The 25,133-nt window shown below is 38.3% G+C and overlaps 1 protein-coding gene across 6 annotated transcripts in view; it reads left to right on the top strand.

Annotated features, from left to right (window-relative positions):
* Positions 1 to 25,133, top strand: part of LOC140323517 (protocadherin alpha-C2-like) — a 182,380-nt gene that overhangs the window by 106,787 nt on the left and 50,460 nt on the right. Inside the window, exon 1 of one of the 6 annotated variants that reach the window (XM_072400672.1) lies at positions 19,512 to 22,088. The exons of the other annotated variants lie outside the window; for them this stretch is intronic. Within the exon in view, the coding sequence (XP_072256773.1) occupies positions 19,590 to 22,088 (2,499 nt within the window). The 5' untranslated portion in view covers positions 19,512 to 19,589. Of the gene's footprint in view, positions 1 to 19,511; positions 22,089 to 25,133 lie in introns of those variants that run through there. 6 annotated transcript variants of the gene reach the window in all.

Genomic DNA, 25,133 nt, shown 5'->3' with positions numbered 1-25,133 from the left:
TTCATGATATCTACTAGAACCCTGTTCGGACATATTTCTGTAAGTTACAGGTCTACAATTAAAAAAAAAATTCATGAAAAACAGTGTACCGCTTTTGGTACAGAACTCTAGACATCACTGTAATGCCCAGGTGGTTAAAATCTACACGGTCAGTCCACTGTATGTTCAGGTAAGCTCAGATGGTTTACAGCCTGTGATCATTCCAAACAGCTAATGTTTAGATTTCAACACAGTTTAGGTATAAATGTGATATATGGTAATTGTTTTATAAATGTATTTGAGATGTAAGCATGTATTGTAAACCTATTTTATTATAAAGTACCTTCTGAAAGCCTACCGTAGGTAAATTCATAGCTATCTATGGATTCAAAGGGCATTTTCCTAACACATACCATATGTCCTCAAGAATAAACTAAGATTTTTGACCTGAAATACCATTAGAAAATGAATCATTGTTTATGCTCTTGTCACACCACTAGATGGCACTGAATTCTTATGTAAAGTGTATAACAAACTTTTGCCATCTGTGACATTATTAAAATTTGTTTCACACTTAAACAAGGGCATCATCTACTGGTGGCAAATAAGTGTCCAATCACAACCAACTCAAGTACAAAAACTTTAACCTTTAAAAAAGGGGAAAGAAAAACAGACTTTTTTTTCCCTGTTTTCACTAAATGTTTTAAAATAACACATCATGGATGTACATGTTCTATTGATTACTGCTTTGGATGTTAGCAGTGATGACCACATTTTGTACCTTAGGTTTATACGCAAGTCAAGGTAGTTTTCCTGTAGTTAGGATAAAAGTAGGTACTTTGTTTTTTTTTTTTTTTTGGTTAGTATTACATACAGTAAGTACACAATATAAGCAGTGTGCATTATATATATGTTATATTATGTAGATAGATGATTGTATGAGCAAGGCAACAATAACAGTTACTGGTTAGATCAGATATGGTGCCCTGTTACTTAATAAAGCTTACCTATTTTCACATGCAAATATTGATCAAATCATGTCTTTTTAGCCTATATACACTAAGCCTTGCGCACATTAATAAAACAGAGTGCAAATGTCTCCATTTGCTGCCGTCCAGTTTAATGACTCAAATTTGTAAAGTTGACCATTCTCTTATTTTATTGTGTGACAAGGAGTAAGATAGGTATTTTTTTTGCTGAGTTGACACAGATATGAACAACAGTACTTAAAACACCCATCACCTATAAAATTCAGTCTACTAATTTATCAAGTGAATGAGATTCATTCAGAATCACTACCTTTAACTAAAGCTTTTTGCTCAAAGGACATAAGAAATAATTTTGTATTTGTATTGTGCTGCAATGTGTTTCCCAAGGGTACTGTGTGTGTCACTGTGTAAATCATTCTGGCTGCATTGCTGTCGCAATGTAAGTGGACTAAGATGATCAATCTTGTTTTTTAGCATACTTTCCAATGACATACTGCATGACTTTTTCTAATTAATGCAGAATATAATACAAAGTGAGGAGGTTGACCTTCTTTCAGTTATGTCCTCCATCATATCCAGAAATATTATGTCTTTCCTTTAATTACTTAATGTTATAAAACCTTGCTTTTATGACCTTTCCTTCAGTACCAAATGTCAAAGCTGAATCTTTGATATAATGGTACTGGAAACATATACCTTAATATACATGGGAAATCAGGAACAATGAAAGGACAATACTAACAAATCAGCATATCAGGTTCTATGTACTTGGAATGCCTATTGTCTAAATGTAAGTGTAAGAAATATTCCTGTTTCCCTTATCCCTTTTCTTGAAAGACAGTATCTTCACTAAGTCTCTTTTAGCTTAATAATCACATAGATCCTAAATAACAAGATATTTATTAACAAAGAACAAAATTAACAAGTAATCAACAATTAATCCAATTAAGCTAAATAATAATCACATAGACAAAGTAAAATTATACGTTACGCAAAGAGTCCGTCCTCTGTACCCTGCACCTTTGAGAGAGAATAAGAGTAAGTAAGAGAAAGAGAGGTCTAAGAAGCATAGGATGTAAATAAGCATATAAGAAGCTAGGAGAATAAGAGAGCGATTTGTGGCTGTTGACCCTTCCTATACATCTCCAGGACCCCTGGCCACATCCAGCCAAACCCATGCATCCACCTCTTACTCAGGTGTCCTCCAAACTCTGGAAACACCCTGCTCCCAGGTGTCCACTGTTGTTCTCCAGTAGGTGGTGCTGTTGTATTGAGGGCAAGTCCGTTGATTCAGCTGACCAGTTGGTCCTTGCTTCTTTGATGTCATCAGATAACAGTGATGTTTACACACCTGGCGGGACATCCCTGCTCACAGAGATGTAAACTCTTTTGTGATTGCTTGGTATCAACCTCCCACTGTAATCATTCTGTTAGTTTCATTCCCTGAGGCTTTTGAGTCAACCCCCATCAAGTTCCACCAACAGCCAGTTTGAATATGAGTGCTAATGTCATGCCACCCATGTTGCACACTCCAACAGTAAGATAGAAGTTATAAAAGAAAGTACTATATATAGAGATATCTAGGGGGCACTTAATTTATGTTGGGAAACGCAATGCTTTCTATTGCCCCACATGATGCCAACCAGGCTCTCCCACAGGCTCTGCCAACCAGGATCACCCACAATGACAGCATGATCTGACCATTCTCAGATACTAGGGTCAAGGTTTATTATCTATGTTTATGTAATGCAGAGAGAAAGGCAATGTCACATTCCCTCCTGTCACTGAGGTTAGAAGATCTTTGAGACATGCTGCACTTGAGGTTATCTGACAGTCTCTTTGTTTTCACTGGTTTCAGTGTTGTTGTTGGTAATTTGGTCATAACTTGTTGTTGTTGGTTATTTGGTCATTTGTCATTACTGCTCCTCTATTTAGTCTGGCCTCACAGTTCATGCTCTGCGGTTGATATTCACTGCTTGGATGTTGTTCTGCTCTTGGTGTTTTGTTGTTCTCTTGTGCTCGTTGTTACTAGGCCTCAGGGAGACGCTGGTTCGTTCATCTGGGAAGGAACCAGTAGTCTCAATCCCTGTCACTATTTCTAGGGCAATTCAGGGCTACTAGGGCCTAGGTTCCGGTGTATGAGTATTCCCACCCTCAGGGCATATTCATACTGACAGCAGTCAGGGCTAGGTTAGGGTGTCCGTAGGTGGTGACCGTTTCCTTCTCCCTAGGTTTTGAAGACCTAGTCCCTTGTCTTTATCCTTCTGTTTTCCTTCAGGTGTTCCTCCCCTCGCCTTAATCCGTGAAATTATCAACCGCCAAAACCACCATTTTTTGTTTATGTCAGTGCGGCGTTGGATGCTATTTCTGCACTGGTCGAACAAATGCAGGGGCTGTCTTTGGAGGTAGCTGACCTCCGCATGGCCGTCTCACAGATCCAGAGACCATAGGCGGCTGGTTATGGCAGCGGGAACTAGTCCTGCCCTGAACCTAAGGTGGCTCTTCTGGACAGATTTTCCGGGGGAAGTGACAATTTTATTCGGTTCAGAGAGTCGTGCAAATTATATTTCAAACTACGACCACACTCTTCTGGGGACGAGAGTCAAAGAGTGGGTATAATCATTTCTTTACTTAAAGGTGACACTCAGTCTTGGGCTTTTTCGTTGCCGACCAGATCACAGTCCCTTCGGTCGGTAGACACATTTTTCAGAGCTCTAGGTCTTATCTATGATGACCCAGATTGGGTCTCCCTGGCCGAGACCAAGTTACATGGCTTGCGGCAGGGAGAGCGTTATGCGGAGAGCTATTGCTCTGAATTTAGGAGATGGGCTATGGATATGGAGTGGAATGATCCAGCTCTCCGTAGTCAATTTTGTCAAGGGTCTGAAGGGCACGTTGACGTTCCACGTTGACGTTGACGAATATCCTGAGACATTAGACGCAGCTATGTCCCTTGCTATACATATGGATAGACGCCTGAGGGAGAGATCCAAGGTTCCTCAATCTCAGGACGTATGATCATATAAGGTGACGCCCTCCTGTGACACCTTGGGTGAAGAGACTCTTGAGTGCATGTCCGGTGAAGAACCTATGCAGTTGGGGGGAGCTACCCTTGGACCTGGGAATAAGAACTTCAGGCATAACAAGAGACTCTGCTTTTTCTGTGGAAAAAGGGGACATTTTTTAATATTTGTCCATATGTTCAGGTGAAAACGCATAGGTGAAAACAAAAAAAAAAGTTGTGTCCTCATCACACTCTTGGTGGTCTGGGTGGGGAATTCGAGAATTTACTGTTGTCATTTACTGGTAGTACCCGATTTCTCCTGTCTGCCGAGGTGGTGCTAGACTCCAAAACTGTGGGAATTGAAGTGTTTATTGACAGTGGGGCAGGAGTTAACTTAGTTGATGGTCAGTTTTGTCTGTATGCATGGGTTGACAACAAGTGTATTAGACAAAAATATCTCTGTGTCTGCTATTGATTATGCTCCACTCACGCAGAAATGTTTGTCACAAATGGTGCAGGACATCCGTTTAAAAGTGGGTGATTTTCATCAAGAATTCATCTCGTGTTTTGTGCTGGATGGTCTACCTGCCCCATTGGTGCTAGGTTTACCATGGGTAAGCAAACACATTCCTACCATCGATTGGCAGGCGAGACAAATTCTTTCATTTCATATTGCATAGACAACTGTCTAAACAGAACGCTTTCTGTGGTAACCACTAAGGTTGTACCTTCGTTTATTTCTGAATTTTCTGATGTATTCTCTGAAAGTGGAGATCAGGAGTTACCTCCACATCGGGAGTAGGATTGCCCCTTATTCCTTATTCCTGGAGCTAAGCCGCCCAAATCTTGGTTGTATAATCTTTCCGAAACTGAAAGAGCAGCCATTCAAGAGTATATCGCCGAGAGTTTCGCTAAAGGTCATATTAGACCATCCAAATCTCCAGTAGCTGCAGGATTTTTCTTTGTTAAGAAAAAGGACAGAACTTTTAGTCCATCTTTAGACTTCCGTTAGCTCAATCATATTACTGTCCGTGATCCTTACTCTCTTCCTTTAATCCCAAATTTGTTTAATTAGATTGTCTGTGCCAAGGTGTTCTCTAGGTTGGATTTGAGGGGGCCATATAATCTGGTAAGGATCAAGGAGGGGGACGAATGGAAAACGGCCTTTAATACCCCTGAGGGTCATTTTGAGAATATGGTCATGCCGTTTGGGTTAACCAATGCTCCTGCGGTTTTTTCAACATTTCATTAATGACATCTTCCATCATCTGGTGGGCAGGTTTGTTGTGGTGTATCTAGATGATATACTAATTTATTCTCCAGACATGGAGACTCATCAGGATCACATGAATCAAGTGTTACAGATCCTAAGAGAGAATAAATTGTATGCTAAGATGGAGAAGTGTGTTTTTGCAGTTCCGGAGGTGCAGTTCCTGGGCTACCTTATCTCAGCTTCAGGTTTTCATATGGATCCTGAAAAGGTCCGTGTGGTGTTGGACTGGGATCGACCCGAAAATCTGAAAGCACTTATGCGATTTTTGGGGTTCACCAATTAGTACCGTAAATTTATTTTGAATTACTCGACTGTGGTTAAACCTTTAATGGACATGACGAGGAAAGGTTCAGATATCTTAGTCTGGTCGGATGCGGCATTACAAGCCTTTTCAGCTGTTAAGGAATGTTTTGCTTCTGCTCCTATACTGGTGCAACCAGATGAGTCACAACCATTTATTGTGGAAGTTGACGCATCTGAAGTAGGGGTAAGAGCAGTCTTGTTGCAGGGTCCTTCACCTAGTAAATGGCGCCCATGTGCCTTCTTCTCTAAAAAACTCTCTAATGCAGAAAAAAATTATGATGTAAGTAATAGAGAGGTGCTGGCCATTAAGTTAACTTTTGAGGAATGGCATCATTGGTTGGAAGGAGCGATTCATCCTATTACAGTAATCACCGATCACAAACATCTGCCGTATTTGGAGTTGGCTAAATGTCTGAACCCAAGACAGGCCAGATGGTCGTTGTTTTTTACCAGGTTTAATTTCATTGTCACCTATCGCCCTGTGGTTAAGAACGTCAGGGCGGGCGCTTTGTCGCGTAGCTTTACGGGGGGGGTGATTCGGAAGATCCTGGTCTGATATTGTCTGAAGGGGTAGTAATATCCGCCCTTTATCCCGATCTTGAGGCAGAGGTGTTGGAGGTCCAGGGAGATGCACCAGATTCTTGTCCTTCGGGGAAGTTGTTTGTTCCTTACGAATTATGTTACAAGCTGTTCGAGAAACACTACTGTACAGTCCTTACAGGACACCCTGGGAGCAGATCCACGGTCGATCTCATCTCTCGTAGATTCTGGTGGCCAGGCTTGCGTAAATGTGTTGAGGGCTATGTTAAGGTGACACATACTCGGCCTTCAGGATCCCTACTTCCGCTGTCAATCCCATCCCGACCTTGGACTCATTTATCCATGGATTTTATCACAGATTTGCCTAATTCCTTAGGAAAAACTGTGATTCTGGTGATTGTTGATCGCTTCAGTAAGATGTCACACTTTATTGCATTGTCAGGGCTACCTAATTCTAAAACCTGTGTACAAGTGTTTGTCGATAACATCGTGAAGCTACATTGTATTCCCTCGGATGTGATGTCTGATAGGGGGACTCAAATTGTTTCCAGATTCTGGAAGGCGTTCTGCACTCGCCTGGGGGTACAATTGTCCTTCTCCTCGGCCTTTCATCCTATCGAACAGACAGACTGAACGCACTAACCAGAATCTGGAGACTTATTTGAGATGTTTTGTCTCCGAAAATCGGGAGGAGTGGTCTTCATTTTTGTCTTTGGCTGAGTTTTCCATAAACACCCGTAGACAGGAGTCCACTGATAAGTCGCCGTTTTTTGCGGCATATGGGTTCCATCCGCAATTGGGCATATTTTCTGGTACTGAGACTTTTGGCATTTCTGAAGAGGAAAGATTTTCCTCTTCTTTGTTATCTATTTGGTGGAAAATTCTAAATAATTAAAAAAAGATGAGCAACAAGTATAAACAAATGGCTGACAAGAGACGTATGAGTGGTCTGGACCTAAGAGTCTGTGATTCTGTGTGGCTGTCCACAAGAAACAATAAGTTGAATGTACCTTCTTGGAAATGGGTCCAAGGTTTATTGGGCCATATAAGATCTCTGCCATTATTAACCTGGTTGCCTTTCCTCTCAAACTTCCACAGGCTTTAAAAATTCATAATGTGTTCCACATATCCCTGCTGAAGAGATATGTCGAACCTGCGGAACCGTCCTCCTTGCCTCCCACTCCTGTCATGGTGGACGGAAATCTAGATTTTAGATCGCCAGGATACTGGACTCCCGAATTTTCCGTAGATCCCTCCAGTATCTCGTTCACTAGAAGGGTTATGGTCCAGAGGAGAGAATGTGGGTTCCAGCGACCGACATTAATGCTAGTCACCCAGTGAAACCTTTTCACAGGGCTAATCCGGATAAGGTCGGTCCTGGGTGTCCGGAGGCCACCCGTAGAAGGGGGGTTACTGTCATGGTCCCTCCCGTGACTGAGGTTTGAAGATCTGTGTGACAAGCTGCACATGAGGTTATCTGATAGTCTCTTTGTTTTCACTGGTTTCAGCGTTGTTGTTGGTAATGACCACACCTCTTGTCTCAGCTGCAGCTTGTGGTCATTACTGCTCCTCTATTTTGTCTGGCCTCACACTTCATGCTATGCGGTTGATATTCACTGCTTGGATGTGGAAGAGCTGGTGTGTTGTCCTCTCCAGAGTTCCTGCTCATCCATTTTCTATTCAAGATAAGTTGTTCTGCTTTTGGTGTTTTGTTGTTCTTTTGTGCTCATTGTTACTAGGCCTCAGGGAGACGCTGGTTCGTTCATCTGGGAAGGAACCAGTAGTCTCAATCCCCGTCACTATTCCTAGGGCAATTCAGGGCTACTAGGGCCTAGGTTCTGGTGTATGAGTATTCCCACCCTCAGGGTATATTCATACTGACAGGAGTCAGGGCTAGGTTAGGGTGTCCGTAGGTGGTGACCATTTCCTTCTCCTTAGATTTTGAAGGCCTACTCCCTTGTCTTTATCCTTCTGTTTTCCTTCAGGTGTTCCTCCCCTCCTCTTAATCCGTGACAGGCAAGTGATGATAGCAAAATGCTGACAATGTCATAACAGTAACAATTGTGGATGTTCTTAATATGGTAACGTACTAAATGATAAGGAGGATGCAAAACAGAACCAGCAAAGAATCACCCTAGAATATCAAAGGGGATTTAATCAGAATAATTAGTTTTAAAGGCAGAGTAAAAGCAGACTGGGTTAAAATAAGTTTTCTGTATTTTTTTTTTCAGTGGACCAAAACTATGAATTTCACATTCTGTAATACCAATCACCTCCTTGAATGGGAAGAGGGGATGTGTTGCTTTCACCGTAAAATAAACACCCTGGTGCAATTAAGTAGATATATTACATAGCATAAAATTAAACAACAAACATGTGACATGCACAGGGGGACACTTTCTTGAGCTATTTTGTAGAAAATCAATACATGTAGATTTTTTTAAATATTATTTACAGTACAACAGCTCAGGTTTTAATAATAAAGCAGAATAAACAGGTAAAATTGACCAGCAGCTGTTAGAAACACAGTATGCAGACCGTTGCGCAGGGGAGGGGGCTTTGTGCTTTATTGACATCTGATTCGAGTCCCAATTAAAGTTTCACTTCAAATCAGCTAAATACATTGAGGAAGCAGGAGCATAAAATGTGCAGGGTCTTACAATTTATTTTCTTTAAAAATCAGACACAGACAGACAGAGTAGAAATGCCTTTCCTGTGCCAGAAACTGTAGTAGTAGTACACCTTCTCTCTGTGAGAAATCAGTCATCCCTTTGCAGTGGTCTGACCCTAATAAGGTAAAGCTAGAGCTTTGCAATCAGTGGGGAACATGAACTTCGCTTTATGCGGAGCTATAGATACGACTCAGTAGGTGACACATTGGTGCTTTGTATTGAGCTGATTCCCCACTGGGAAGGGACAGACCTTTCTACTCTTTAGTCTCTACTTACTTTATAAAGAAAATAAACTTTAACATATACCTTTTGTTATACCCTTTTGTTTTGATATTTTCAAGTATTAAAAAAAGTAATATTTTAAAGACCATAATGTCCCAAGATTTGGATGGCACTGACAATTTTTGTACTACTTTCTTTTTAAAAAAAAACCCAAATCATCAACTAATCAATAGCCTTGTTTATCAAATGTAAATTTTAGGTTGATCTATAGGGGGTATACAGTTGGGAGAGCTGAAATGGTTATAGAAAGGTATGCATCATGTTTGCTCCATATTTATTTAGGATAAAAAAACCCTTTTAGTTAACTTACATTTTTTTAAATATGCAGTATGGTATGTTTTTGGTCATTTAGTTCTTAAATCATTAGTAATGACCTGACTTATTGCAAATACTAAATTCAGTCTTTTCATTTCCATTCAGGGAGTTACTTCCCAGTCTGACTTTTTCAAAGCTTGTACATGTACTGTGTGTTAAGCATTGTAATAATATTGCCCAATATGATCAATATCAGTACGTTAAATTAAAGATTGTTATCTTATTGTCATCTTAGCTCGCCTTGGCTGGGTGCAGAAAAAACTATATTAACCTTACATGGAAGTATGAAAGTAGACACAGACCCCTTTGCTAGGGTAAAGAGATGCAGGTAGTAATTAATAAAATAATTAAAAGAAAAAAAATTATTGGAAAAGTTGATCTTACATAGTAACTACCCAAAGTGGTAAGTTGCAGCAGCTCTCCTCACTCCACCTGCAAAGGAAAGGAGGTGGGTTTAGGGTTAAATGTATTCTGGAATTTAATCTTCTCCTCCTCTTAGAAAAAAAATAGGTTCATAAAGCACATATTTTAGCAGTAACAATTCTCTTTGTACTTTATTTAAACATAATTAAGCCTTTTGTGGTATGTATACATGTACGAGAATGTATTTGCATTAGGTGAATAAGTACTATGGTGCCTAAGTGGTTAGCATCTTGACCTTTGCAATGCCAGATTTGGCAGTGCCTGCTTTAAGGGCAACCAGGGAGAAGTGGTGTTGACCAGCAACCATCCTTTTTACTTCCTATCCTATGCTGAGAGAGTATATATATAAATATATATATATACATATATATTGTCCCTCCATTGTTACATCAAGAGTGTGCCACAGAATGGAATGCAGAGGGAGCTAAAAAAAACAAAAAGTTGTAATGTCTAGTCCATACTTTAAAGAACTATGTCCTTTAAAGTATGGACTAGATTGGGAGCTACTTTCAGGAGCAAGCACATATTTTTTACTCTGTGATGAGCAGTGTAATACATCAGCTTCATTACAATACTTGAGTTGTTTCAATGAATAATTTTATCTTCAAAGGATTAGTCTACTCAAAAGTGCTATTTTTGGTTTTGGTGAAATGTGGTTGGATGTGTCAGTTTCTATTTTTCTTTATGTCCTTTATATTCTAGAAATTAGATTCCTCTGCCAGGATTTCCAACTTTATTTTAGTCTACCTTTGAGTTTTTATGCCACTTCCCACTTTTACATATTTGTACCTCCTGCTGCATTCCATTATTATGCTGCCAGAGCAGCCTGTTATATTATTGATGTTTGCATTATGCTATGCCTCCTGTTTTCCACTGTTTTCTGTTAGACTGTTGCATCCTCCCCAAGTCCCAAGATGGTTGAGTATCTACCCTGACTGAGTAAAGGGGTCCTGTAGAGTTGTTGTAATCACATTTTTTTTTCACCTGTCGTGAAGTAGTTTTAAAAAATTTAGTATAGTATCTCCTTGATAATGAACCCTTTCAGGTTCTCATTTTAAAAAAATGATTGACCACCCTCCCCTGCTGGGGAGATTCGCCGTCACTTCTGTCCCGAAGTAGCAATGAAAATAACAGCAAATCTTCATAAAGATTGAGGCAAAATCTCATCTCAAGATAGTTGCCACCTGAACATTTGTCTCTATTGGATTATATACCCACAGTTTATGTTCTAGTGAACTCTTACAATTTAGAATTCTCCTTATTTTTTTCAGTGGTTGTAGCCATTAGAGACAAAACACCAATAAATGTAATAGGAGTCTAACTAAATTCCATTAAAGACTAAAAAAATGCTTTTAAAAACTTTAATTCTGAAGAAAAGGTGTAGATTTTACTAAATGATCCTTTGTGAGTTGCCTTTAAATCTTTGTAAAAACTTTTCGATAAAGACATTGCTTTTCCATGGGCATGGAGCTTAGAACAGTAGCCTTTTGGCCGCACATAATTTTCAGTAAACATAAATGTCAGAGACTGCAGACATGCATAAAAGAGGATCACAGACAATGAGTATGCTACTGGAGACTGCAAACATGCTGCAGGATAAAGTCAGAGATTAGAAATGTACAATAGGAGTTGTAGGGGATGGGAGACTGCTAGAGGTTACTTGTATTATAAATGTGGCACACATTACAAATTAACATGTCCTCATTTGTGCTCTCTACTGCCTCCCTAAAAGTAATATTTTTAATAATAATATTATTTTTGTATATTAATAATATAGCAGAAAAAAGTAGGAACATGTGCCATAAATCAGACAATAAAATCATGCTTATAAATTTTTAAATAAAATAAAACAAATTATATCAGTACTGGAATCAAGTCTAAATTATATTTAAAAAAAAATAAGCACCTAATTAAAAAAAAAGTGTACTGTCTGCAGGGGCTCTGACAACCAAACAATAAATGATAAATTGTGCACTAGGGACATAAAGGAAACATAAACTAATGCAATTAAATAGAGTTAACAAGATACAAAGCAAGTACATAAGCTAGAAAATACAAAAGGTAAGAAGCTCAAGTCAAAGTATTTAAAGATTTATCATAGCATGTAAAACATTAATTTTGAAGTACATCAATTGACCAAAAACAGGCAAATAATAAGGCAGTAATCAAAGACAAAAAGAAAAAGTTAAAGCACACCAGGTCAGGAAAACCAAGACCTTTACAAACTTTTTCTATTAAATGGTTTATGTTTACTGTATGCTTAGAGAATAACTATAGTCATGTATTATTAATTTAGCCCATTAAGTAGCTTTAGCTCATTACAATGTCTGCAAAACTGCAGCTATTTAATCTACATGTTTTTTGGTCTTCCATTTTTGGTGTTTTTACTTTAAAACATTTTTTGGTGCTGGTAACAGATTCAGAGTTTTTGGGTGTTTCTTATGCTTGCTGTAACTTAACTTACTTCATTTTAAATAGTTGATTGTCACCTGTAATAATTGAAATCCCTGTATTAATTTATATAGGGAATAAAGTAGCCATCATTCATTTTTCAGATGGAAGATTATTTATAATTATTTAAATATTAATTACAAATTAATTGTAATGTTGCAGAGAATATGAGAGAAGAATTGCAGAAGAATTGCAGAGAGATTAAGGCAGCAGTATGAAGGTTCAAGCCAGTTGGGGAATACATATAGGAGGATGGGGTGGAATAGGTAGTGTTACAGTTGTAGAGTCAGTTGTAGAGTTTTGTAGAGGTACAATTAGAATGCCACCCTGTTAACATGTGTTAGTCAAACAACATGAAATTCTACATAGCTGTTAGGTACATAGTTGTCAACTAATCAACATAACACTTAGATTCATTGCTACATAAACTGCATTAACACTGCATTAACATTCTGGGCTAAGATACTGGCTTTGAGATTGCACAATATATCATTTTTAATTTTGTTTGTAATTATTGGCTGTGTGAATTAGCTTACGCAGATCAACCCCTTGCTGTACCATTAGTTACAGTGTGTGGGGGGTAGGAGATTAAAAAAATGCTTCATTCTGCTTGCAGCATGCTGCTGACACTGGGCCTGATTTATTAAAGCCCTCCAAGACTAGAGAAGATAGGCTATCATGGGAGGATTTGGGTGATCCAGCAAACCTGGAATGGATTTTCATAAAATCATTTCTTATTATTTGGCAAATGTTTTCAATCCTTGATTAGTTCTATTCAAGGTTTGCTAGAACACCCATGTTCTCCCATGATAGTCTATCCTCTCCAGTCTTATTTAATCAACCCCAATGTCTCAGGCTTAATAAAGACATTAATATAATACTATTTATTTAAGACATTTATATGCCATTTACCTACATATATTATTTACATTTACCATACATGACTAAAGTGAGAATTAACTATGAAGAAAACAGTTTCATTGCTGTCTTGCATCTGAGGACTGCAAGTTCATTTTCTAACAACATTTTCTGCAGACTCGAAGTTCCTTTTTTCAATGAATATAATCATTTACAAATCCTGCTTTCGCTTTGCAGAATGTGACACTGAATGGACCATAATGATGTATAACTATCATAGCTCACACTTACTACAAAACACAGTTGCCTTGGTGACAGGAGGAGCTGTATCCTAGCAACGCCAAGTGTGTGTGTTTGTGTGTGTGTGTGTGCGTGTGTGTGTCCGTAGCAATTCCAGTGTGTGTGTGTGTGTGTGTGTGTGTGTGTAGCAATTCCAGCTTTTAAAATGGCTTTAGTACTTCATTCTGAAAAATTTACTGTGGCACATTTTCAACCATATAGCTTTACTGCCTTCCATCTGTGATGGCCACACTGTCATAGTTAAAAAAATAAATAAAACAGTAAAACAATAGGGAATTAAAATGAATAGAGCAAAGTTGTGAATCAAGGTCATTGTCACAAATAAGACATTTATTTAAAATTAAAAATTTTAAAAACATTATGAATGTGAAGCATATGCATGCACACTAACTAGCTAACCAGGGGCATACCCAAACTATGGTTAGTAGGCATGAGCAGGATTTTATTGAAAACAAGGAAAATTCAGCAAAAATTTGCCCTGGCAGTAGAATGCAATGAGGAAGCTCTTAACCTGCGCCTGTGTTTGTGCGTAAAGCCACTTGATAGCTGGCTGACCTAACTTATCAATACATATTGAGGAACAGAGATGGACCTTAACATTGACCTGGTGATCACACAACTGCATTTTTAGGGTTAGAGTTATCTTTAGGGTAAGGTTTAGTTTATAACTAATGCTACTGATCAAGTAAATGTCAGCAGTTCTAATAACATACCGATGCAATGCACATTTAATTCACATTAATTCAACCCTACTCTTATTTCGTGCCCTAAGTAAACCAAAACCACAGTAAACCACAGATAACATTACTAGCATTAACAGTGCTAGATGCTAGAAATCCTGTGAGAATGTACCTGCAAGGGGCATTTAAAAAAATCCCCAACCCACCCAGAATGCTGAGGCATTGGGACCAACCTCCACCACCACCTCCAGTTTAAAATTAGGCCAAGGTAATTTTTTTTGTACAAAATTAACTTTACAATTTCTTCTAAAGTCATTTCTATTTAGTGAATGGGGCTGTGAAATAAATGCCTATTTTATTTCCTGCTTTTAGTGAGGAGGAGATTGAAAATTTTACTGCAAAATCAATTTTGGCAAAATAATGTTGCTCATTCCCAAGGGTCAGGGATTTTACACACAGATCTCAGGTAGGAGGAAATTCACATGACGTGCATACTGATGAATAACCATCAAAAGTAATAAAATAATAGATAACAATAAAACAATAAAATGATTTAATGTTGCTTGAATTGGTTGATCAAATCATAAATAACTGTACATACCGATGCAATGCACATTTAATTAACATTAATTCAACCCTACTCTTATTCCACGCCCTAAGTAAACCAAACCCCATATGGATATATTTGCCAAAAAAGGTGGATATTTTTGTAGATATGTCATGTGATTCTCCATAGTATAATGCACCAAAAACGTTTTTGGAATGTAAAATTTTTACCATGACACCTATTTGGCATTATGAAATTTAATACAGTTACATTTTTCATTTTTAGAAGGTGCAATTTGAAAGCTAACCAGAAAAAAAGTCAATGTTCAGGAAGAAGGGGGATAAAACAGGATACTGGCAAGCCCAATGTAATCACCCTTGGTATAATTAAATTGGTCATGTCAAATTTTTATAGAAGTAAAAAGAAAATTAGAAGGAGGTAAAATGTAGAACTCATTTAAAAGTTTTTAAAGGCAGGTTATATATCTTTTATTAACCACTTGGAAGCTCCAGTTCATTTTTTGACTTGGCATGAAAACCTAAAAATCTTTGTTGGCATAAAGTGATAATATGCTGTAAAAAGATAAGTAAGATTAATGAATTAATCTTGTGTACTTACTTACATTATTACAGATATTCAGCTGCCTAGCTTGTGACAAGACATGAACAAGGCAGGTTGTTGATGGAAAATCAGAATTTAATGAGTACTTACAATTTTGTTTTTGCAGACAAGTGACTTTCAGGTGGGCAAATACAGCTGTCATAACAAGGTATATAACAGGTAAAAAAAAGAAATAGACAAATAAACAAATTGCAGATTAGAAAAAAATTGTGTTATTTATTGGTGGCAAACAAAATTTAACCCACTTTTTTCTTAATAAAATATTTTTCTTCATTTTGAGTGTTCATTTTTTGTAGGCTTTCTAGCCTGCAAATCAATGATGGTTTAGGCTTAGCATGGCGCTTAGTACCTAGGAAGGTGATATTCCTAATTCTGATTATTCTGGTAAAATATACCACCAGCATTTTCAATCTCTTGAATAACATCTATTCTCTATTAAATTTTTATTAACCTTTTCTAGTATTCCACAGTGCTCAGATTTAACCTTAGGACCTAAAATTATGAATCTCATCAATGCCAATATTGTTGTGTTTGGCACTAGACCCTTATTCAATCAGATTTTATAAAAAAACATCCAGCTCCTGGCACTGCTAATAATATTATCAATCCAACTTCTGTCAATCCATCTCCTAATTTGCTGTGACCCCCAACTCATTGCAATGATTCTTAATTTGCAATGACCCCTTGATTTTTTTTGCAGTTGAAGTCTTTTGAAGTAGAACCAGTATATTAAGACACACACATTAAGAAAAGAAAAATATTAATCACTCATTCCTCTGACATCATTTGTGGTGTAGTATCAGAAGTTGTGACTGGTCCCATGCACCAGAAAGCCCAAAGGAGTCCTCTTTTGGTACTGGACCAGTAGGAAGGGAGAAAGGGGAGCATGAGAAAAGTAGCCAAAGCCCAACTGGAAGGGAGCGAACATAGTGGGAAAAGCAGGTACCCCAGGGATCGGGAGGAGATGTGTAGGCTGCAACTGGAGAAGGGGCACATACACCAACCACCATAGAAAAGGGAGGGGGGGGGGGATGGGAGGCAAGATATGCAGCACAAGGGGTGGGGAGCATGTTGCTTGATTCTTTCTTAATCTGAGAACAGACTAAAATACTATTTAAAAATACATTAAAGGAATGCATGAATGCATAAATGAAATATCAGATTTACACATCCAGTGTTCATTATGCATCAATCTGCACAAAAAAACAAAATAGAAAAATCTAGGGAACAAACCGATAACAGACCTTCAATATCAACAACTTGTTATGGCAGGTGGCACTAGTAAAACAGATGTCAATAATTCAAAAACTGACACATATATCTCTTTGATTTTAATGGCAGGCACCTGATGGCTAGTAATAAATTAAGAAATGGTAATAATTTTATCTGTCTTTTACATCTGTATGTCTATCTGTCTACTACGGTTTTCTGTCACGTTTTCTGCACTATGACTTTGTATTAGAAGTAGTAATATGTATTTTTCTGGTGTGTGTGTTATTTGTACAGCTCCATACTTGCCAAAAATTAAAAAAAACATAAGCAGCAAATCACATTTGTAGAAATTATTTTAAGACTGCGTGATTTAAATTCTCCCCATCTCCTTCATTTACAGGCAGCAGCAACCTTAATTGTCTATTTTGTGAATGCAGCCTTAGTTCACGTGACAGTGGCACCCCTAAGTGTGTTTTCTAGAGAACAGACATCTATCATCAGCATAAATACTAGTACAGGCCACCACCAAGTGCCTGCTAGCAATATTATCAAATATACCATATACATTCCACTCAATGAAATGAGAATCGTAATATAAATCAAAGCTTGAAGTACCAACAAAGGATATATGTATAAAGCGATCAAAGAGCACATGTTTTAGATTACATAAACCACATGCAGTAAATTTACATTCTCTATAATTCAAAACAGCAAGAAGATTCATCTACAGAAAATATTTGGTGAATGGTACACTCATTGATTTATAAATATGCCCCAGCTGAAATCATAGCAGATTTTACTTAATGAGCAGTGCGAAGAGCAATGGTAATATTCACTGTGGAAACAATATATGTTAATTTTTGTATTCCTTTAGAGTATTCAGAGGAAATATGACAGCTGAATGGTTGCAACTTTAATTTTTATTATTAAAAATGTCTATAGGAAGGGCAGGGTTTCATTTTGCAGTTATCATTACATGCACACGTTTTATATTTACTACTTGCTACAGAAAAGCATATCATTTAAATCTGATGCAATGATAGATTAACTCTCTATGTGCCTGTAGGCTGTGGGTGAATTCTGTATGCTTTCACTGTGCCTCAGCTTGTTTATGAAGAAGGAATCCCCAGCATCCATTTAGCTGTAATTCCAAAAGGGAACACTCTAAACAGTACAAAATTCAAATACTGTCAGAGATTTCTGATCAGTTGTAAGTGAATCAAGAAAACAATATTTGTTTACCATTGCTATATTATAAAAAAATATACAATGTTGGTATTTCCTTTAAATTGTAAAATAGGTGGTTTTGAACCCCAGTTGTTTGTTTCTATTCCTGTTTCATATGAGCTAACACTTTAGGGACTGAATACATGACCATCGCTTTGTTGTGAGATATGTATAATGAATTTGTACTTTTTTTGTTAAATGATAAATGGCCTGCTTATGATCCGGCAATGTGCTGCAGTGATTTTGTGTTTTTTTTCTATTCAGCATGCCCTGGAATCTCATTAGCATACTGATCAACCTTGCCATATGTGGGGAACGTTTAATATATTATCTAACATTTTCCCATCTTGGTGTTTTTTGTAAAGTGTATCTCCAATCATAACTTCTTTTTTTTGTTTTAATTTCGGATACAATATAGTTAGGCTGTATGTGAAGTTTTAATTGCTGTCTGCCTTGGTGAAATTCATATTGCTTGGTGACTAGGAAATACATTTTAGGGTAGTCCCTAGAATAAAGGCAGGGCCACTTTTAGGGTAGACAAACTGGACCATTGCCCCAGGTCCCCACCTTCTGTTGGTCTCCAGTGGTCAGTGGACAAAAAGTAAAATGTGCCTAACAAGACACAAGCAGCAATAAAAATCCTAAAAAAAACTTTTAGTTATGTATTTATTTATAAGTGTGAAGGGAACAGTGGATCAGAGGTTAGCACTCCTGCCTTTGTAGCGCTAGGTCCCAGGTTCATATCTTGACCAGGACACTATCGGCATGGAGCTTGCAGATTCTCCCCGTGTTTGCGTGGGTTTCCTCCCACATTCCAAAAATATGTAGTTAGGCTAATTGGCTTACCCATAAAATTGCCCTTAGACTACACTAATGACATATAACTATGGTAGGGACATTAGATTGTGAGCTTCTTTGAAAGACAGTTAGTGACATGACAATGGACTTTGTACAGTGCTCTGAAATATGTTGGCGCTATATAAATACTGTGTAATATAATCATAATAAGGAGAGCTGCATTTAGGTGTAAGTGGAAGTGAAATTCAGGGAACTTTCCCTAAAATAAACAATTACCTGCCATTCATATTCCTTCATCTTGTAAATTCTGGTCTCTTGACTCAAACCCTCATCATACTTTGTCTTTGCCTTGGAATAAATATACAAATAAAGAATTCTGGATTGACACTGACTTGTTTTGGGTCAGCTGCTGAAACACATTTTAAACCAAGAGGTCAGCACCGCTGCCAGACATCTATGAGGACATGGCTACCCCCCATAATAATTAGTTTACTGCAAAATAAATAGCATTATGTGACAGAAAGGAATGTTTCTGTGTGATTGGAAGTGTCTGAGATTTATTTCCATGCACGGCTATGTGGATGCGGGGCATGCCTTCTTCCCTGTGACAAGGAGCTTGTCGGTAGTGTCTGAGCTGCGTGCTGCCAGTGTATTGCTGACTTGCTGTTTTATACATTGGCGCTTTGAAGATCAGCTTTTCACAGGGAGTGTGCCAGCACAGAGGGGCTGGGTTCATAGCTGGATGTGTTTTTTTTTCCTCTTATGGTGAGGCGTGTTGTGCCATCCGCCTGCCGCTGTCCACCATGCAGCTGCTGAAGCCAAGCCCACTGCTGCTCTATGCTGAATGAATGAAGAGGCGCCGCAGGAGCTGCCCCCAGCTCAGGTGCTGAAATCCAGCTGGGCATGGTGCCCCTCCCCTGGCACAAGGACGACTGGAGCATCAATGAAGATGCTGAATTACTGCTAGCTCGGAACAATTGATGGAAAGGAAGCCATGGATTTACTGGGGAAGCAGCCACCTTCGGTGTATGGTAAAATGCTGCGCTTTACTAGCTGGGCAGATCTAGATTAAGATGTTCGGGGAGGGGTCGGGTGAGTACCATTGAGTTGCTAAGATGGCTTTCACTAGGAGGTGTGTATGGCTGCCAGCCCTCCTCATGCCGCTGCTGAACGTGGTGACAGGGCAGCTCAGGTACTCAGTGAGGGAGGAGTTGAATCATGGGGCGTTTGTGGGCAATGTGATCAGTGACCTGGGGCTAGATCTCAGGCAGTTACCCACAAGAAGCTTCCGAATAACATCTGGGAATAGCAAGCAGTACTTTGATGTTAATCTGGGGAATGGAGTCCTGTTTGTCAATAGAACAATAGATAGAGAAAGCCTTTGTGTCCCCAGTACTCCTTGTGTAATAAACCTGGAGGTTGTCATAGACAACCCTGTGGAGGTTCACAACATCGAGGTAGAAATATTAGACATTAATGATAATGCCCCTAAATTCCCTAGAAATGAATATTATTTGAATATCAGTGAGTCGGCCATGCCTGGAGCTAGGTTTCCCATTGAGAGTGCACTGGATCCTGACATAGGAAGCAATTCTATTCAGACCTATAAACTAAGTGACAACGATTACTTTGCACTGGACCTAAAGACATTTAATGGGAATAGTAAGCTGATTGAAATTGTACTGAAAAAACCACTAGACCGGGAACAGAAATCTCTTCATCAGCTGGTTCTTACAGCTATAGATGGTGGCAGTCCTGCAAAGTCTGGCACAGCCCAAATCTCCATCTATGTGATGGACACAAATGATAACAATCCATTCTTTGATAAGTCTACGTACAAAGCCAGTCTGCTGGAAAATTCCCCAGGAGGTACCTTAGTAGTCAAGCTGAATGCTTCTGACCCAGATGAAGGGTCGAACGGTGAAGTTGTATATTCATTCAGTAGCTATACGCCACAAAAAGTTAGACAGTTATTTACTATTGATGCAACATCTGGGGAAGTTAGAGTTAATGGCCCGGTGGACTTTGAAAAAGCATCATCCTATGAAATCTATGTGCAGGCAACTGATAAAGGTCCGGTTCCAATGGCAGGACATTGCAAAGTGTTGGTTGAAATAATTGATGCCAATGACAATGCCCCAGAAATAGTTGTGACCTCCAATTATTCTCCCGTTGCTGAAAACTCGCAGGAAGACACTGTCGTGGCTTTAATGAGTGTAACTGACCAAGATTCAGGGATCAACAGACAAGTTAGCCTAACAATCCAACCAAATCTTCCATTTAAACTAAAATCATTTAAAAATACATATAAACTGGTGACCAATGGTAAACTGGATCGAGAAAAGTGCCCTTCTTATAATATCACAGTGACAGCTACAGACTCCGGGAATCCACCACTCTCATCTGAGAAAACACTGTACATAGAAATCTCAGATGTTAATGACAATCCTCCAGTATTTGAAGAGTCATCTTACTCTATGTATGTCTTGGAGAACAATGCCCCAGGAGTATCACTGTTCTCTGTAAAAGCCATAGATCCAGATTCCAATGAAAATGCATTTGTTTCGTATATGCTTCTTCAAGGAGATGCTGAAGGCCTCCCAGTTTCTTCCTATGTTTCTATCAAATCTGACAATGGAACTATATATGCAGTCCAATCGTTTGACTATGAAAAACTAAGGGAATTTCGCTTTGTTGTTCAAGCACAAGATGCAGGTAACCCCCCACTTAGCAGCTCTGCTACTGTATATGTTTTTGTTGTGGACCAAAATGATCATGCGCCAACAATTTTGTATCCCGCCCCTACAAATAATTCAAGGTCCATTGAGATGATTCCAAGAGCATCAGGTGCTGACTACCTTGTCGCAAAAGTTATTGCAGTTGACTTGGACTCGGGACAAAATGCCTGGTTGTTTTATAACTTGGGCAAAGCCACAGATCCTAAACTTTTTAAGGTGGATTTACATAGCGGGGAAATAAGGACTACAAGGAAAGTTGCTGATGATAGTATTACCAGCCACAACTTGACTGTTATTGTAAGAGACAATGGGGAACCTCCTCTCTCCTCCTCCACTACTATAAGTGTGGCTATTGTGGACAGGATTTCACAGCTTATCCCTGACTCCCGTAGACATGTCAAGAATACCACAAACTACTCTGAAATGACTATTTATTTGATAATAGCTTTGTGCGCTATTTCTTTTGTATTTATTTTGACTCTGATTGTCCTTTTGATTCTTAAATGCTGTAAGTGTACAGCTAATGCTGACCCTTGCTGCATTAGTTGCTGTGCAGGTTGTTCTACCGTCCAGAACCCAAACCCTGCAGATATGTACAAACAAGCTAACAATAACATTGAAACCAGACTTCCACCTGGATTAAAAGTACAACCTCATTTTATTGAGGTTAGGGGGAATGGATCACTTACAAAGACTTACTGCTACAAGGCCTGCATGACAGCAGGTTCAGGAAGTGACACCTTTATGTTTTATAACACTGGTGTACCTGTAGGAACTTTGCCACATGCAGTGATTGCAGACAGAAATCTAACAGCGCACAGTGGCCAGAGACATAGTCTAATCATCTTACAAAGTGAAACAACCACTCCTGTAGAGGTGAGATTAAACTAATATTTATTCTAACTGTGTATATGCTGCAGGCTTTATGTGTATTTGTGCCTTTTATTAGTTTATATTATATACAAGATTTTATTGTGGAACAGTGGGTGTGATTTATTAAAGCTCTCGAAGGTTAGAGAGGATACACTTTCATCAGTGAAGCTAGGCGATCCAGCAAAATCCTGGACGCAGATCCATTCCAGGTTTGCTGGATCACCCAGCTTCACAAATGGAAGTGTATCCTCTCCAGCCTTTTGAAAGCTTTAATAAATCAGGCCCAGTGTCCATAGGTTACGTTTAAAGCAGTGATACATTGCTCCTTTATTAAGTTTTTTTATGTGTAAGCTAAGAAAATAAACATATATGTTATGTTATGTTACAGCATTTATTATTCATGGGAAACATTACATTAAAACATACAGTACTTCGGAATTGTGTATCTGCCAGGTGGACAGTTATTAGACAGTGTAGGTAATGTGACCTTTTGATACATATTACTGAACTTGAATTAAACAGGCGAATATTGTGAACTACAATGTTTACCACAAAATTAAAAAAGGTAAAAAGAAACCTGAGAGGATCAATGAGAGGCTGGCTTTTTTGCCATCACCTTTCATGAAAATACTGGTTGCTTGGCTGTCATGCTGACCTGTTTGATTCATGGACATTGTAACCTGGAACAAGAATACAGATATGATTTTCTCTGACTTTACTGACTTTCACAAGCTAGGCACTCATTTTTAGAGGAAGGTAAGCAAAAACGTTTTTACCTGTCAAAGAATTTTGTAATGCATTGTAATGCATAAGTGATTTTGGAGTTATGCAGTATTTTACTTTCTGTTTCAGATTTTTAAGGCTTTATATGTCACTTCTCTTTTTTTTTAGCTGTATCTACTGTTCTGGCTGATATTGTTTTTCCTGGGTATTTGCAGTTTTATCTTTTTTCCTGTTTTTAATTACTACCAAAAATGCTCTATTATAGGATAAAACCCAGTAGGGTCAATTCTCAAAGCTAACATGTCACAGTCCTTGTGGATTGACATCTCTTTACCCTTGGTGAAAGAAATGCCAGATCCTCCTGGGATACATGACGTAGGTATCCCATGAGGCTCTGTGCTCCCATCAGCGGCGTTTAAGACTAAAAAGGACAGTTCCGCACCCTTTTATGTAAAGTAAAAATGTTGAGTTTAGGTCCACTTTAATACTGCTGATAGCACTATGGTAGTAAGAGCCTGCTATGACAAGGCACCTCTGTTATAAGTAGCTAAAGTTATATAGCACAACAAAAGACCCAACAGGAATTGCAGTAAATGCCACTGCTCTCCTGCATATAAATTAATAAATAAGGTATGTTGGCTCTTTTTTGCTGGTTATGCAATCTGTAACAAGCAGGGTTATTGCAGCCCAAGTGAGCTCTGCAGGTGAATTTGAGAACTGGGCAAAAAACATAATTGCAGAACTTGTCTGTAGCTGGACAGGTGGGCAGTTCTATTAAGGTGAGCTAATCATCAGACTGCGCTGCATATGCAGAATCGGCACTGTTAGTCTGATCTGACAGGAAAGCCCAGAGTTGCAGGAAATAGGACCCATTTTCTTCAAAAACCTGGGGAGGAATTCATAAGGGTACAGACTATCATGTCACTCCTCCAGTGTATTGCTATCCAATGGTTTTATTCTGGTAGGAATATGGACAAGGGGAAGTAAAGAAAATAAATAGACGGACAGCCTTGTCGCCAGAGGAGTAAATGTGTGTGACCATGTATATACAGTGTTGGTAAATACAATGTATATGTATGCATTTACAGTGTCTGTATGTATTTATGTGTATACAGTGTTGTGGGGCATGTTGGTGAATATGGTGTGCTTTTTTGTTATTAACTCTTATTAATAAATGATGGTGGTAAAATAAATCATAAAAGGTGCTGTGTATTGGGTTGTATATACTTTTGACCCCAGCTTGGACATTGTGTTTAAGTGACCCCATAGTGAAAAACTTAATGTAATAATTGAAAAGTGACAAATAAACACAGGGGGCTTATTTCCTATAGGTGAATGTGGAAAGGACAAGCCTGGTTAGTATATAATATAGTAATATGTTATCAAACAGTAAAGTATTTACTAACTTAGAAAATTGAAGTAAAATGACACAGTGTTACAGAATCAACCAAAAGAGGAACTTTTCAAGAACTAGTCAAAAAGGGCTAACAGACAGGCCGTGCAAGTATTTTTTACCTATACAAATTCGTTGTACAGGAGGTCTCCAATTCAGTCTAATATTACTCTACACCAGTAAAAATGCAAAGAAATGTACCTTCCTTTTCTGATCTGTTCAATCTAGAGGCTAAAAACTGCAAACCTGGAAAAAAGCTAGGTAAGAGTAAAGCACCAGTGATGGAGGAGAGAGCAGAGATTGCAGTGGTGGAGGGGATTGTCATATAAACTGTGTTATGCCAAGTGCTTTTTTATGCCATGCATACATGCAGATTATGATAAAAGCTCACCTACATGCATGGACTAAAGTTCCAAATAAATGCACTCATTCTTGTACAAGTAATCCCTTTCGTGGAGCAAGAAAAAAAGACCATCTTCCTTGGAAAATAATCATCACTTACTACTGTAGCTTTCCATGAGTCTCCTAGCTTACAGTTTTATTCCAGGAAGAGATTTATTGGTTCAGAAAACATCTTTTTAACTTTTTATTTTAGTTAAAGCTAGAATGTTACACAACATTTGATTGAAACAGAGTAAATAGTTGTGGTTAACAAACCATTTGTAAAAAAATTCTTTAAAGTACAAATTTAGAAATCATTTTGTGTTGTATGATAATAAAAAAAATGGTCGCAGCTGGATAATTATTACTAGAGGATCCCCAGCTGTGGGTTTTGAACTACAATAAAGTGTTATTTGTTTAACAGTTACAATTTACTCTGCCTATAAGCTACATTATTTGCAGTTTCCTCTCTCTCTTTTAAAAATGTTGCAGTTTACTCTGTATAATTTCAATATACATGCTCTTAAGCTGCGTACACACTTGCAATTTTT

Source organism: Pyxicephalus adspersus, chromosome 2 (assembly GCF_032062135.1).
Source record: "Pyxicephalus adspersus chromosome 2, UCB_Pads_2.0, whole genome shotgun sequence".
NCBI lineage: Eukaryota > Metazoa > Chordata > Amphibia > Anura > Pyxicephalidae > Pyxicephalus > Pyxicephalus adspersus.
The sequence above is the reverse complement of the archived record's forward strand: the minus strand, read 5'-3'. Positions and strand labels throughout refer to the sequence as shown.